The following is a 12623-nucleotide window of genomic DNA, read 5'->3' as shown; positions in this document are numbered from 1 at the left end:
GTGATTGAAGGTGACTGTGAGAATGAACTGATCTTAAGGCTGTTTTTCTCTTGTGGGACAGCCTGCTAGAGGCCGACTATTCTGCAGTAAAGGAGAAACTGACCGGTGTTACGGTTTAACAGGCGACCATGTTAACTGGCGACTTTCGGCCGAACGCGTCTCCTGTTGTCGTCGTTGCAGCAGATGTTGAGAATAGCAAGAGAACACGTAGCTGTCCTCGTGAATGCCGCATTGTTTAATTCTGCAGTTCAACGTCTAACCTTCTCGTCTAAAGTCTCTGGTCAAAACATACCGGACTAGACGTTGTTGAGTCTTTTCAGGGAAATAATCCACGCGAGTGGAAACGTCGCTTGTTATTTATGTGTTGAAACAGGAAGTCAGCAAATTGCCTTTCCTTTGAAATAAAGTTGTTACAAATAACACGTAATGAATGTGCAGTCTGTTTTGTGCAAATATCTGTCACGTAAAATAGATGGAAAACTTCATGTTGACTATTTTATACTAAATGAAAATATATGAAAATATATTAAGACTGAATTTGTATTCAATAAATTGTGAGATGTTTTCTGCCATGAATTTATTTGCCAGGTTTTTTTTTTTTTTTTTTTTTTTTTTTAGGACTGCTGTGCTGCCTTCAGGGTCCTAGAGGCTGGAGCAGCTTTCATGGGACTGCTGGAGGACCTCAAAGGCAACGTGTGGAAAACTGTAAACACCAGCGCCTCAAGGACCAAGTCATGCCCATAAAGTTAGACTGATATGCTCATCCAACATTCACTTAACCATTTCTACCTTCTCTCGACAACATAAAAAAAGAAGACAACTAAGTTTTTGCGCCATGGCCTGCTTGTGACCTCCAGTCAAACCTGACGACTTCTTGCAAAAATGAGTTTTATTCACTTTCTAGACTAGTGTTCAATGTATTTTACCAGAGACGTTCTGAACCTCCAAAATATGTTTTTTATGCTAACATTGCATAGTGTATATTAATCCACTAAGCTTTTTGACTGTTGTGACCACGTTTAACTCATTCAGGTTGATTATTTTATACTGTAAAACATATTTAGAGTGAATTTGTACACTATAAATTGTGAGATGTTTTAGCTGTGAATTTATTTCCCATGTTTTAGGGACTGCTGTGCTGCCTTCAGGGCCCTACACCAAGGAGCAGCTTTTATGGGACGTCCTGCATCACTTCTATGTCGCAAAAGATGCCAACGAGGAGCTCCTCTTCAAGTCCTCCATGTTGAAGATAAAGAAGATTGCAGTAAAGTCCTTGCTGAGTAAAACGCATCACTGTTGATACTATTATTTTTGGCCTTAGTTATCTCTGGACTATTTACATTTAATTCAGCAACTTTAGGACTGGTTTTGTGTCATCATAGAGTATACATTATTTATTTATTTTCTCTCGGACATGAATTAATTGGATTTGCATTAATATATGGTTTTATTCTGACATTATAGTAAGGGAGTCTTTCAGTGTATTTCTGTAGTTTTCAGGCATATTGGGCAGTCAGATTGCAGTGTCATGTGTTTCTTGGCCACAAACGGGATTTCATGGCACATAAAGACCCAGTTTTCCATCTGGGTGCCGGCAGCAGCCCACAGAATACAAACGCATCCTGTAAATTATTATACCAGGTAGTGGATTTTGGCATAAGTTCACTAGCTTGTGATCCAACAGCTATATCAGACCTTAAAGCTATGCAGTATATAACATATTGTTTGTCTGTACATGCACTTGAAAACAAGAACACACAATTCTACGTTGTCTTTTATTTTCCAAAATCATCAGATGCATTTATTTATGCATTGTAGAATAGGTTTCAGAAAACTTTCAAACACTCACTTCTTTCAACATGATAAAGATGAGACAATAGTTTTATTAAAAGAATAAGCATTTATATACTTCAGTGGCGGGCCATGCATTTTGGACCTGGGCCTTCAGTGCCGTCTGACATTGTTTACGTAAATACGCTCATGACGGGATGCTGCGTCATTAATGGACAATGTGCGTCACTTTATTAATAAAACATCACCTCATAAGACAAGAGCCTGGAGGGCATTTAGGGTTGGACATAAAACATAAAGACAAGAGGCAGAGAGAGTCACGTGACCACATTGAGCCAATCAGTGGTCGCTTGGTGGGTCAGACGGCTCTGCCCATGAGGCGGGCGTTTAAAAAGCCCACTAACTCCTCTCACTCTGGCCATTGTTTGTTCTTCCAGCAGAGATCCTGCAGAGCTGACCACCTCTTCCTCCTCTTGTTACCAAACAGCTGACATGGCATTAAGTGGTCAAACCGCAGTGGTGAGCGGCGATGGGGATCGGGAGAGTCATCAAGGAGATCCTGCTGCAGAACGGGGTCAAGTTTAGTGTGTGTGAAGAGTAAAAGAGCAGAGCTGATTTACAAATCTGTATTTTTCAGTCAATAACATTCAACAATGTCTAGCTACACACAGATAAAATCATGAGATTATACTTTTATTTAATGTATTTTTGGCAGTTAGTCGTGATTTTACTTTATTTATCTGCATTTCTTTATGTGACATATGTAACATATTCTTTAAATTTAAGTCATAAAAAGACAATTAATGTCGACTGTTCAGTAAATGTATCTCTGGAAGGCGTCCAAAAACAATGCATTCATGGAAACGCCCGTGTGTGTGTGTATATATCTCTATCTGGTGCTCTGCCTGTGCAGGTCGCCCTCCTGGATGTGAATGACTCTGCAGGCCAGAGTTTGAAGGAAGCCCTGGACCGGCAGTACGGAGCCCAGGACTCTCTGTTCCTCCGCTGCAGCGTTGAATCGGAGGCGAAACCAAAGGTGACGCTCGGAGGCGGAGCTCGAGGACTCATTCTGGTATGATGTGAATATAGGCTTATAATATAGTTATTATTTTACAAAAAGGAAGATCAGCTTTTCATTTGCAAACGTGACGAATTTCATCTCACTGTCAGGTTTTAACACGTTTGTCAGTTAGCAAGAATATTATATTTAAAGGTAAATTACGGCACGAAAACCAAAACAAAACAAAGATGGCGGCTAATCCGACCCCCGTCCTGCAGGTCTCGGCCCTCTGCTGAGCTGTCCGGTCTACACGGCCACGAAGCACGGGGTGGTCGGCTTCACTCGGGCCATGGCGGTAAGGACGGCTGTTAGTCAACAGCTTGACCTTTTCATCCTTTTTTCGTTCACTTTGTGTGTGTGTTTGTGGTTGACCAGGCTGCCTCCACCGCCTCGGGCTACGGCATTCAGTTCAACGCCGTTTGTCGTCCAAACCGACCTCTTGGCCAACATCTATGACAGAATGGGTCAATTTTCCCAACTGGCTGCCGATACCCAAAAATATGTGGACAAAGGGGTGATGAAGTGAGTTGAGGATTTGTATGGTTTTAATTGTTTAGCTGTGAGCTTCTCTGGTTGTATAGAAGTCTATGCTTCATGTGTTAATGCTGCATTCTCTCTCCTGACCACCAGGGCGCGACGCTAGATTGTGTCAATGCTATTAAGGACTGGACAGCAGTACATTTTAAAAAGATGATCATACACGTCTTTTAAAAAACAACTAAAGACTTACCTGTTTACACTGGCGTTTGGCTAAATACCTGCTTTTTAATCTGTTTTTATTAATTTTTTAACCATTTGTTTTGTGTTTTTTTTTTTTTTACTGCTCCATCTTTTAATGTGTTTTTTAACTGTTGAAATGTTTTTTGGCCCCTGTTGTCAGTCTGGTTCTAACACGTTTTTTCCTGACTCCTGTACAGCACTTGTACTTAAATAGTACTGTGCTTTATAAATAAACTTATTATTAGTATGTGTTAAAGCTGCATTCTCTCTCCTGACCACCAGGGGGTGACTCCTCTGGTTGTATAGAAGTCTATATAAATGGCTCTACTTCTCTTGATTTATTCCCTCAGTAAACATTGTAAACATGAGTTTATGTCTCAATCTCTAGTTTCAAGTCTTCAATACAGCATGATGTTCATTTAGTAAACGATGGTCATTTAGAGTCAAACAGGCGTTTTACGGGTTCTTCCGTTAAAACACGGTGCTTCTGGTTCCAGTGCGTCCGAGGGCGTCCTGGAGCTGCTGATCGACGAGACGAAGAACGGGGAGGCGCTCATTCTGCGACGCAGCGGGAGGAACTACATGACGTTCCCTACCTTCAGCTAGCAGTCTCTCAGGGTTCTACGTTCTACAGGTCACCAGAGCCTTCAGGTTCAGGAGAACAGAACCTTTAAAGTCACGTCAGCACTTCACTGACTTGGAAACTTGGATTCAAATGGTTTATGAAATCTATAAACTAGGCAACATTAAAAAAAAAAAAAATTAAAAGCTGTCATTAAGGCCATAGTTACTAATTACTTTCTTATGAGACCAGTTTATGATTATTAAAGAATGAAATACCCAGCAATGTATGAAGTATTTAAAATTCCCACCACCTCGATCAAGTTCCACAGTAAGGTACTGCTTGTGTATTAATACACCAAATACAAAGGATGCTATAATAGAAGACTCAGTATGAGTACTCTGGCTTTTGATAGTCAGTACACAAAACTGTTATACTTTTACATAAGGAAAATTTTTAATGCAGGACTTTTACTTGTAATTGTGTATTTGTATATTCTGCTACTTTCACTGAATTAAATGATCTGAATATCACCGACACAACAAACGACTACAGACCTGCCAGCTGGTTTATTTACGTGTGTGTGTGTATATGTGCATATATATATATATATATATATACACACACGGACATACTGTGTATATACACATATGTATATACAAGGTTTAAACTCAGTTACACAACATGCTGCATGTGCACTTTGTTGTGTATTTAGTGTAAAGCGGCAACATTGCTGCTTCAATCTCCTGTCAGTCTTCACTACAGACTCGACAGCTTTCTGATTATCGTCTTAAACATTCAAACTTAATGAAAACACGACAAAAATTAATAAATGTACTCCCCGTCGGGGAATCGAACCCCGGTCTTCCGCGTGACAGGCGGAGATACTGTCCACTATACTAACGAGGAGGAGGTAGAACCACCATGTGACTGATCAGAGCCAATCAATGGGCTTCATGAATGTTTCGCTGTTTTCTTCTTTAGCTAAACACTCTAAACAGATCCTCCATTCATTGTCTATGGCGGTGCTGCGAGCCGCCAATGTAATATATCTTTGGCCACTAGTGGCGCAGTGGAGCCGTTTTGAATTTCACCAGTCTCTCTCTTGCACGCGCGCACACGGAAATTGTTATTTATATTTTAACAATACACAAACACTACTGTTAGTAAAGGCATAAAGTATCTTTATTTCACCTGCTTTTCTCAGCCAAATCCAATGAAACAGACTGTTTCTAACAATATTATATAAAGAATATACGTCATTCATACACATGTGTTTATGTTGGAATGGGTTCATATTCAGTAGCCAGTCATTAAGATTTAACCTAAGCAGGGGAAGCAACATGACACCAAAACACACTTCAAACACATGTAATCAGGTGTTAGTAACACATGCATACTTGACAGCGGCCCTACGCCCCCTTGTGGTGGGATGTCAAACAAAATGGCTCTTACACTGAGATGCCAGCCTTCACCACAGGCTCAGCAGCTTCCTGGTTATTGTCTTAAACATTCAAATGTGCTGAAAACACGACAAAAAATGAATAATGTACTCCCCGTCGGGGAATCGAACCCCGGTCTTCCGCGTGACAGGCGGAGATACTGTCCACTATACTAACGAGGAAGAGGTAGAACCACCATGTGACTGATCAGAGCCAATTAATGGGCTTCATGAATGTTTTGCTCTCATACATACCACTGAGTCTGTATGCAAGTTTTCCCACGGTCCCTGAACGCACCATGTCTTTCTACCTGTAGTGTGGTGGTTATCACGTTCTCCTGACAAAGACATGTCAAAGCAAAAGAGACTCATTTTTCCAGACGGGGAGTAATTAGTTTAGTCACTACAGTTGTAAAATAACTTGTCTCTTTACACAATTTTCAGATAACATTTAATTTAAATTTCAACCCGTTGGTTCGTACTAATATTATATCCTGACTTCTGTTGAAAAACAAAAACTGTTTCCGCCCGGTCTCGAACCGGGGACCTTTCGCGTGTTAGGCGAACGTGATAACCACTACACTACGGAAACTGTGTGGTAAGGTGTGTTCATGGACAACACACAAACTTACTTTATGAACACATGAAAGATAAACCTGCTCAATGACGTCACCGATGTTTGAGTTGAGCAAACCCTCAAATACATTAATCTGCATTATTAGTGTGTATAATTAATATATGTATTATTAGTATGTATGCATGCATACATACATACATACAAGTATAAATACGTTAAATATATATATACACACACACACATGAATCTAAAATAGTAAAGAATCTAAAATAGCTGTATTATATACAGAGAATAAAAAGTATTTAAAATTACAAAAACACTACTATTTTACAGTACACATGCAAGATGGAGATGTAATGGCTGTGACAAACAGAATATTTAATTATTAAGAGTTTACTTAATTTGCAGTTTCCCAAATACAATAACAGCATTTTTAGTTTTTAACTTGGCCGTTAAAGTTTTGTTTGTCGTCTTTTATTTGCTCATGCTATAGTCTAATCTGAATGAAAAAATACAAATAGATGGAAAACTTCAGGTTCATTATTTAATCCTGTAAAATATATTTAGGCTGAATTTGTACTCAATAAATTGTGAGATGTTTTAACCTTCCTCTTGTGTTAGGGTCGGCGCCGACCCGTTTTAGGTTTTAAATGCATAAAAGAACCACATGTGTTTATTGCATCAAGGCTTTTTGACTTTGTCAGGAATCTCTATTTCAACAAAATAAAAACCTTTTTTTCACTGAATTATAAAATGCTCTGGTTGAAATGATGACCTTTGTGTTGTTAGGGCCGGGTTCGACCCAGGAGGAAGCTGCCACAGCCCAGAGCGCTGCAGAGGGGAGAAGACGTCCTGCATCACTTCTACGTCCAAAAGGTGCCATACTGATACTTTATTTCAGGAGCCCAGTGGCTCCACTTGTAGCTGGTTGAGCTGGAGGAAGAGTCATTATTTAACTTATATTATAATTAGTGCATGAGAATAAATGTAAATATGATTGGATAAAGCCTGTATTGTGCTTATAGTTAATATCTAGATTGTTTTATTTAATTATTCATTTATAATTTAGAGCTGCAACAACAACTGTATTTCTCCGCTGGAATCAATAAATGTTTGTTTTTATTATTTTATTTTCATTATGGATTAAAACAGATTTTAAATGATCATTAATTGATTTGTAAAAAATACCGTCACAATGTTAGTCGACTCAAAACCTTCAACATTACTAATAAAAATTAATTACATATGTAACCAGCTAAGTTTTTGAAGAAAAGAAAGAAAGAAAAAAAAAATCACTTCAACCATCACATTTTCAGTAAATCGATAAATTGACTAATATTTCCAGGCATACTTGGATTTACTGTCTGAGATTAATTTATGACTAAACGCGTTCTATACACTATGTTTTGTGTTTCATAATACGTTTGTAAAGTAACTAAAGCCGTCAGATAAATCTAGTGGAGCAGGACAAGACTCCAGTAAAGTACAAGTACCTCAAATTGTGCAGTACTTGAGTAAAAGTACTGCGTTACAAGTCGACACGTCTCCAGGTGTGACGTTGGAGGAACTCCGGTCCAGAGAAGTTCTGGAGCCGCTGGTCTCGACTCACGTCACTCTTCTTCTGCAGAAACAGATCAACTCTTCCTCCTTTCACCTGAACTCCAGACCGCCCGTCTGATTCCAGACCTCAAGGTGGAGGCGGTGCTGTGCCTGTCCGTCTCCAGTCCACTTCCTGTCCGTCTCCAGACCACTTCCTGTCCGTCTCCAGTCCACTTCCTGTCCGTCTCCAGGCCACTTCATGTCCGTCTCCAGGCCACTTCATGTCCGTCTCCTGACCACTTCCTGTCCGTCTCCAGGCCACTTCATGTCCGTCTCCAGGCCACTTCATGTCCGTCTCCAGACCACTTCCTGTCCGTCTCCAGACCACTTCCTGTCCGTCTCCAGGCCACTTCCTGTCCGTCTCCAGGCCAACGTCTCAGTATCCAGGATCAGACACCTGCTGCTGCCCTTCTCTCGTCTGCCAGGAAACACAACAAGCTCCAGTTAGTGAACACAGTTTATGATCCTACAACTCAACAGGAGCTCCTGATGCTTCATTCATTTTAAATCACATGTATTCAACATATGTGTTAGGGCTGTGTTGACATTTTAATTATTAATCTAAATGTGAATGCTGCTTTTGTCCATTTATTGTAGTTTAAACCCTGTATTTCTAAAGATCAGACCACACTCATTTCAGACACGTCACCAAGAGCTGCAGCACCAACGAGTTAGTCATTAAAAAAAAGTTCATTTAAGATAAATAAAGTGTAGCTGAGGGTTTATCCTGCGTCTATACGTCACATTATTAAGACAACTCGATGCTCTGTAGTTCGCACAAGACAGCAACCACGTTTATTCTCGTCACAGCCTCTATGCCCCGCTACATCAGACACATAGCTGACACTAGGCTGTCCCACAAGAGAAAACAGCCTTAAGATCAGTTCATTCTCACAATCACCTCCTTCACCGTCTGCCCAGCAGGGGAAGCTGTGTTCTTCCTCCCGGCAAAGGGCGGCGGCAGGTCGACCTTGCTGGCAAACGGCCGCTCTCCTCTCCGCACATTGTGAACCTCATCCTGTCGTTTCTTCTTCTCTTCTGTAAAAACGAAGGTGATGACGTATGAGATGTTTCCAGGCAGACGCAGCTCGGAATCTCCGACTCGTACTATCTGAACACTGTGCCAAGTTAAGCTAAGCGCGTGTTAGCAGTGGCTAACGTGTTAGCATTACCGTTAGCCGTGGCTAACGTGAATGCTAACTAGCTCACTTCGGCGAACCGCTTTCTACACTTAACGTTAGCTGTTATCACCCGATGGGTTTCCCACAAGTGTAGCCGAGGGTTTATCTTGCGCCTTTACTTCACATTATTAAGAAAACAACATGATGCTCTGTAGTTTGCACTCGATGGCAACCACTTGTATTCTCGTCACTAGGACATTAATTCTCTTTCCGTTTGTCCCTTCACAACAAAAGCCCCAGAAACACACACTGCTTACTAGAGAGCTGAATCACAGAAAGTCCTGCATTGAAGTTTTTAAAACGCACATAACTAGCAGGTTCATCAGTCATGATCAGTGAAGGTTAAAGTGAACGTGATCTTCAGCTGAATATGAGCTCTTACCGAACACCGGAGCTCAAATCGGTCGCTTGGGGAAGTTCTTTCGGACCGGAACGTCTCACTGCAGCCGCAACACGCCGCCTTGAGGCTGCGTTCAGGACCGCATTGAGAACTCAGACTTTACGGTCTCCAAGTCACGGATAAGTAATCCGGAAGCTACGTGTAGACGCTCAGGTTCTGTATTCTAGTCGTGGAACCAGAGGCAGATTTACAGGATGTATGTGACCTCTGTGAGACGTCTCCTGGCCTGATGAATCTCATGCAGTGGAAAGTGTGTATGTAATATTGTATAGTGTGTAGAGACAAACCTTTCTCTTTAACAAAGAGCAAAATAAATAATAAACATGTAAATATATGTTCCCCATGAGTTCCAGGGAATGACTGATACAGATGTGTTCAGGGCGTCCCTGACTCCCACTCCACTGGCAATCAATCACTTTTACTGTACCAATTAGAGATATTTCAAAGTAAAGGTCCTACATTTCTTAGCGACAAACGAGTAATTTTTAAATGTTTGAGGTGCTGTAAATATACGTTTCCCCTTGAGTTCCAGGAAATGAAGTTATGAAGTAAAGATATTGAAGTAAAATTATTTTAGAACATTAAAGTGACACATTTTGCAGTGAATTATGTCCATTACAGATTATTTAAAGTGCAATTACCAAAACAAATTTATATAGCACAAATTACAATAAATGAAAAATAATAAATGGAAAAATGACTTGCACATGCTTTTTGTGCAATAATTATCGACACAGACAGCAATACCAGTTGGAAGTTGTTCCTTTTTGAAGGTTTGCTGTGTCCATTCCTAGGCACTGGCTGTGGAACCAGTGTGAACAGCTTCACACTGATTCTAAAACAAAAAGGAAAAATTAACTACCTTTAACATGAGCAAGGTTACATGGTGTTTTGTCATTTAAAATGTAACAGTTTGGAGCTTAATGTAATAATGTTTTACAATTTAATAATAACATTACATTAAAAAAAGAACACATAATAAATTCAGCACATTGTGTAATACAAAAAAACAAACAAGTACTGCACCTGTATTCTTAAAGCATAGGTACACTTTGTTTTACATGATGAAAGTGGAATCATAAATACATTTTCTTTAATTTAACACAAATTTGTACGCTTGTATAATGTAAACGCTCAAGTTATTTATGTGCGTAGATTGAAAAAAAGTTCTGCCACTGGCTGGCCCACCAAAGCCCTCCCCCCCCCAAATAATCAGATACAAGCTGTTTGAATTTAAGCATAATGATTTGTCGACATCTTATTTTGAAAACCGGATGTTGTGTTACTTGGCTCTTTCCGCTAACTTTGTAAAGACCCTTGCTCGCTGTGGGTCGGTTGAAGTTTAGGTAAGAGTGTTGTTTTAAGTCTGCTCCAGGGTGATTCACCATAGGATCGATCTAATAAGGGATCAGGGTTAAGTTCAGTTCCGGTTAAAGTAGGTTTTATTTCTGATAGAGGCTACATTTGGCTTACAGCTCTGAAGGAAATACCCAGGTTTCACTTCTTTCAAGCGTTTCCTCAAATACTCCCCAACATGGAAGTCACTCGGTACTGCTTATGCATCTTTCATTTCTAGATGTGCATTTATTATTTTCAGTGGGACACTGCGATCAAACAGGATCACAGGTTTCAGCCCGTGTTTGACCATCGTTTTACGATGACTTAGTGTTGCATTCCAAAAATGTATCTATTGTTTACTGAAGAACAACAAACATTAAAAAATCAGTTTGCTAAAAGACAATTGATAAAACTCGATAAAGCTCTCACAAATAAATAACTAGTTTTCTTATTACTCTTTTGACTGTTTATTTATATTACTTTTAATGTTTACTATGTGCCTCTTGTGTGCATTTTACCATCTGCTGCTGTAATCCTGCAAATGTCCACTGCAACTAATAAGTCAAATCAACTTTATTTATCAAAAATACCATATGTGCAAGACATACAGAAAATTTAAATTACGTTTCCCTCTTATCCCCGGTGCAAACAGCATTTAAACATGAAACACAAAATACAAGATTAAAAAAAAACATATATATATAAAACAAATGTAAGAGTCTGTAAAGGTTACTGGTGCCATTTTGTTTTGTGCATAGAAATATCTTATCTTATCTTGTACCTTCATTACCCCCTTTTTCCGAATTATTCAATGGTGCCAGTGTAAACTCGTTTTGTCATTTTCCTTTTAAGGGAAATGGACATAAGTTTGAAAATAAAGACAATAACGATGACAAAATGTAGTGCAACTTTGTATAAAACTGGTGGATGGGACCTCTAAATTAGTCGGCATCATCATCTGTTATAAGGGTTTTAAGCTTCAACTACTGGCTTTATTTAGCTATAAGGGCTTTTTTAAGAAGGGACATCATATATTGTTTTTTTTTATTCACAGGCAAGATGAATTTGGAAGAATACTTTCAAAGAATCGGTTTCCACGGCTCTTTTGATAAACCTGATCTCGCAACACTGCAGTTGATCCACAAACGGCATGTCATGTCAATCCCATTTGAAAACCTCAGCATGCACAGCGGTGAGAGGAACACCATGGACCTTGATGCCACTTTCAACAAGATAGTGAGGAGCAGCCGTGGAGGCTGGTGCCTTGAGAACAACCACCTGTTTGGCTGGGTGCTGAGAGAAATGGGCTACGAAACTACAACGTTGGGCTCCAGAGTTTTCAACAGTATGCTCAATGATTTTGGCCCCATTGATAGTCATTTCCTCAATAAGGTTGTCATTGATGGAAAGGCTTATATAGCAGATGTAAGCTTTGGGGTGTCTTTCCAAGTGTGGGAGCCCTTGGAGCTCGTTTCTGGAAAGGACCAACCTCAGGCAGCGGGTGTCTTTCGCCTCCTAGACAAAGGGGACGTCTGGGTGCTGGAGAAAACTGGAAGAAAGCCACAGGTTCTCAATCCAGAGTTTGCCAACTCAAGTCTGGTAAACAGAAAGGAAACCAATCTGATCTACTGCTTCACCTTGGTGCCTCGTGAGGCTGACCACTTCTTTGCGATCAACAACAAACTTCAGACGGAGACTTCACTGTTCACCAATAAGTCCATCTGCTCTTTGCAAACACCGACAGGATTCAGAGCCCTGATTGGCTGGACCTACGGTGAAGCCACCTACAAACCCGACGAAGGAGTTGACGCCTTAGACATAAAAAACATAGCGGATGATGAGATAGAGCAAATTCTTTGTGAAAAGTTCAATATAAAGGTGCAGAACAAACTGCAGCCTGTCGACAAGAAGTCATTCTACACGTTCTGAAATCCTTAATCCTTACTTAAGTTTA

At 40.1% G+C, this 12623-nt stretch overlaps 1 protein-coding gene and 1 pseudogene across 2 annotated transcripts; both read left to right on the top strand.

Annotated features, from left to right (window-relative positions):
- The first annotated feature begins 2283 nt into the window (after nt 1-2283).
- Nucleotides 2284-4177, top strand: LOC306753343 (15-hydroxyprostaglandin dehydrogenase [NAD(+)]-like; annotated as a pseudogene). Its single transcript has 6 exons — nt 2284-2371; nt 2705-2863; nt 2962-2971; nt 3070-3146; nt 3227-3373; nt 4069-4177. The product of its transcript is annotated as a 15-hydroxyprostaglandin dehydrogenase [NAD(+)]-like (transcript).
- A 7551-nt stretch (nt 4178-11728) lies between these two features.
- On the top strand, nt 11729-12623 carry LOC306753774 (arylamine N-acetyltransferase, pineal gland isozyme NAT-10-like; the record flags this gene model as incomplete). Its single annotated transcript, XM_079237692.1, has 1 exon — nt 11729-12623. One exon carries the CDS (start codon nt 11729-11731, stop codon nt 12596-12598), a length of 870 nt encoding a protein of 289 aa, XP_079093818.1. The 3' UTR covers nt 12599-12623.

The sequence above is a fragment of the Taurulus bubalis genome (genome assembly GCF_910589615.1).
Source record: "Taurulus bubalis genome assembly, chromosome: 2".
In the NCBI taxonomy this organism is placed as follows: Eukaryota; Metazoa; Chordata; class Actinopteri; order Perciformes; family Cottidae; genus Taurulus; species Taurulus bubalis.
The sequence above is the reverse complement of the archived record's forward strand: the minus strand, read 5'-3'. Positions and strand labels throughout refer to the sequence as shown.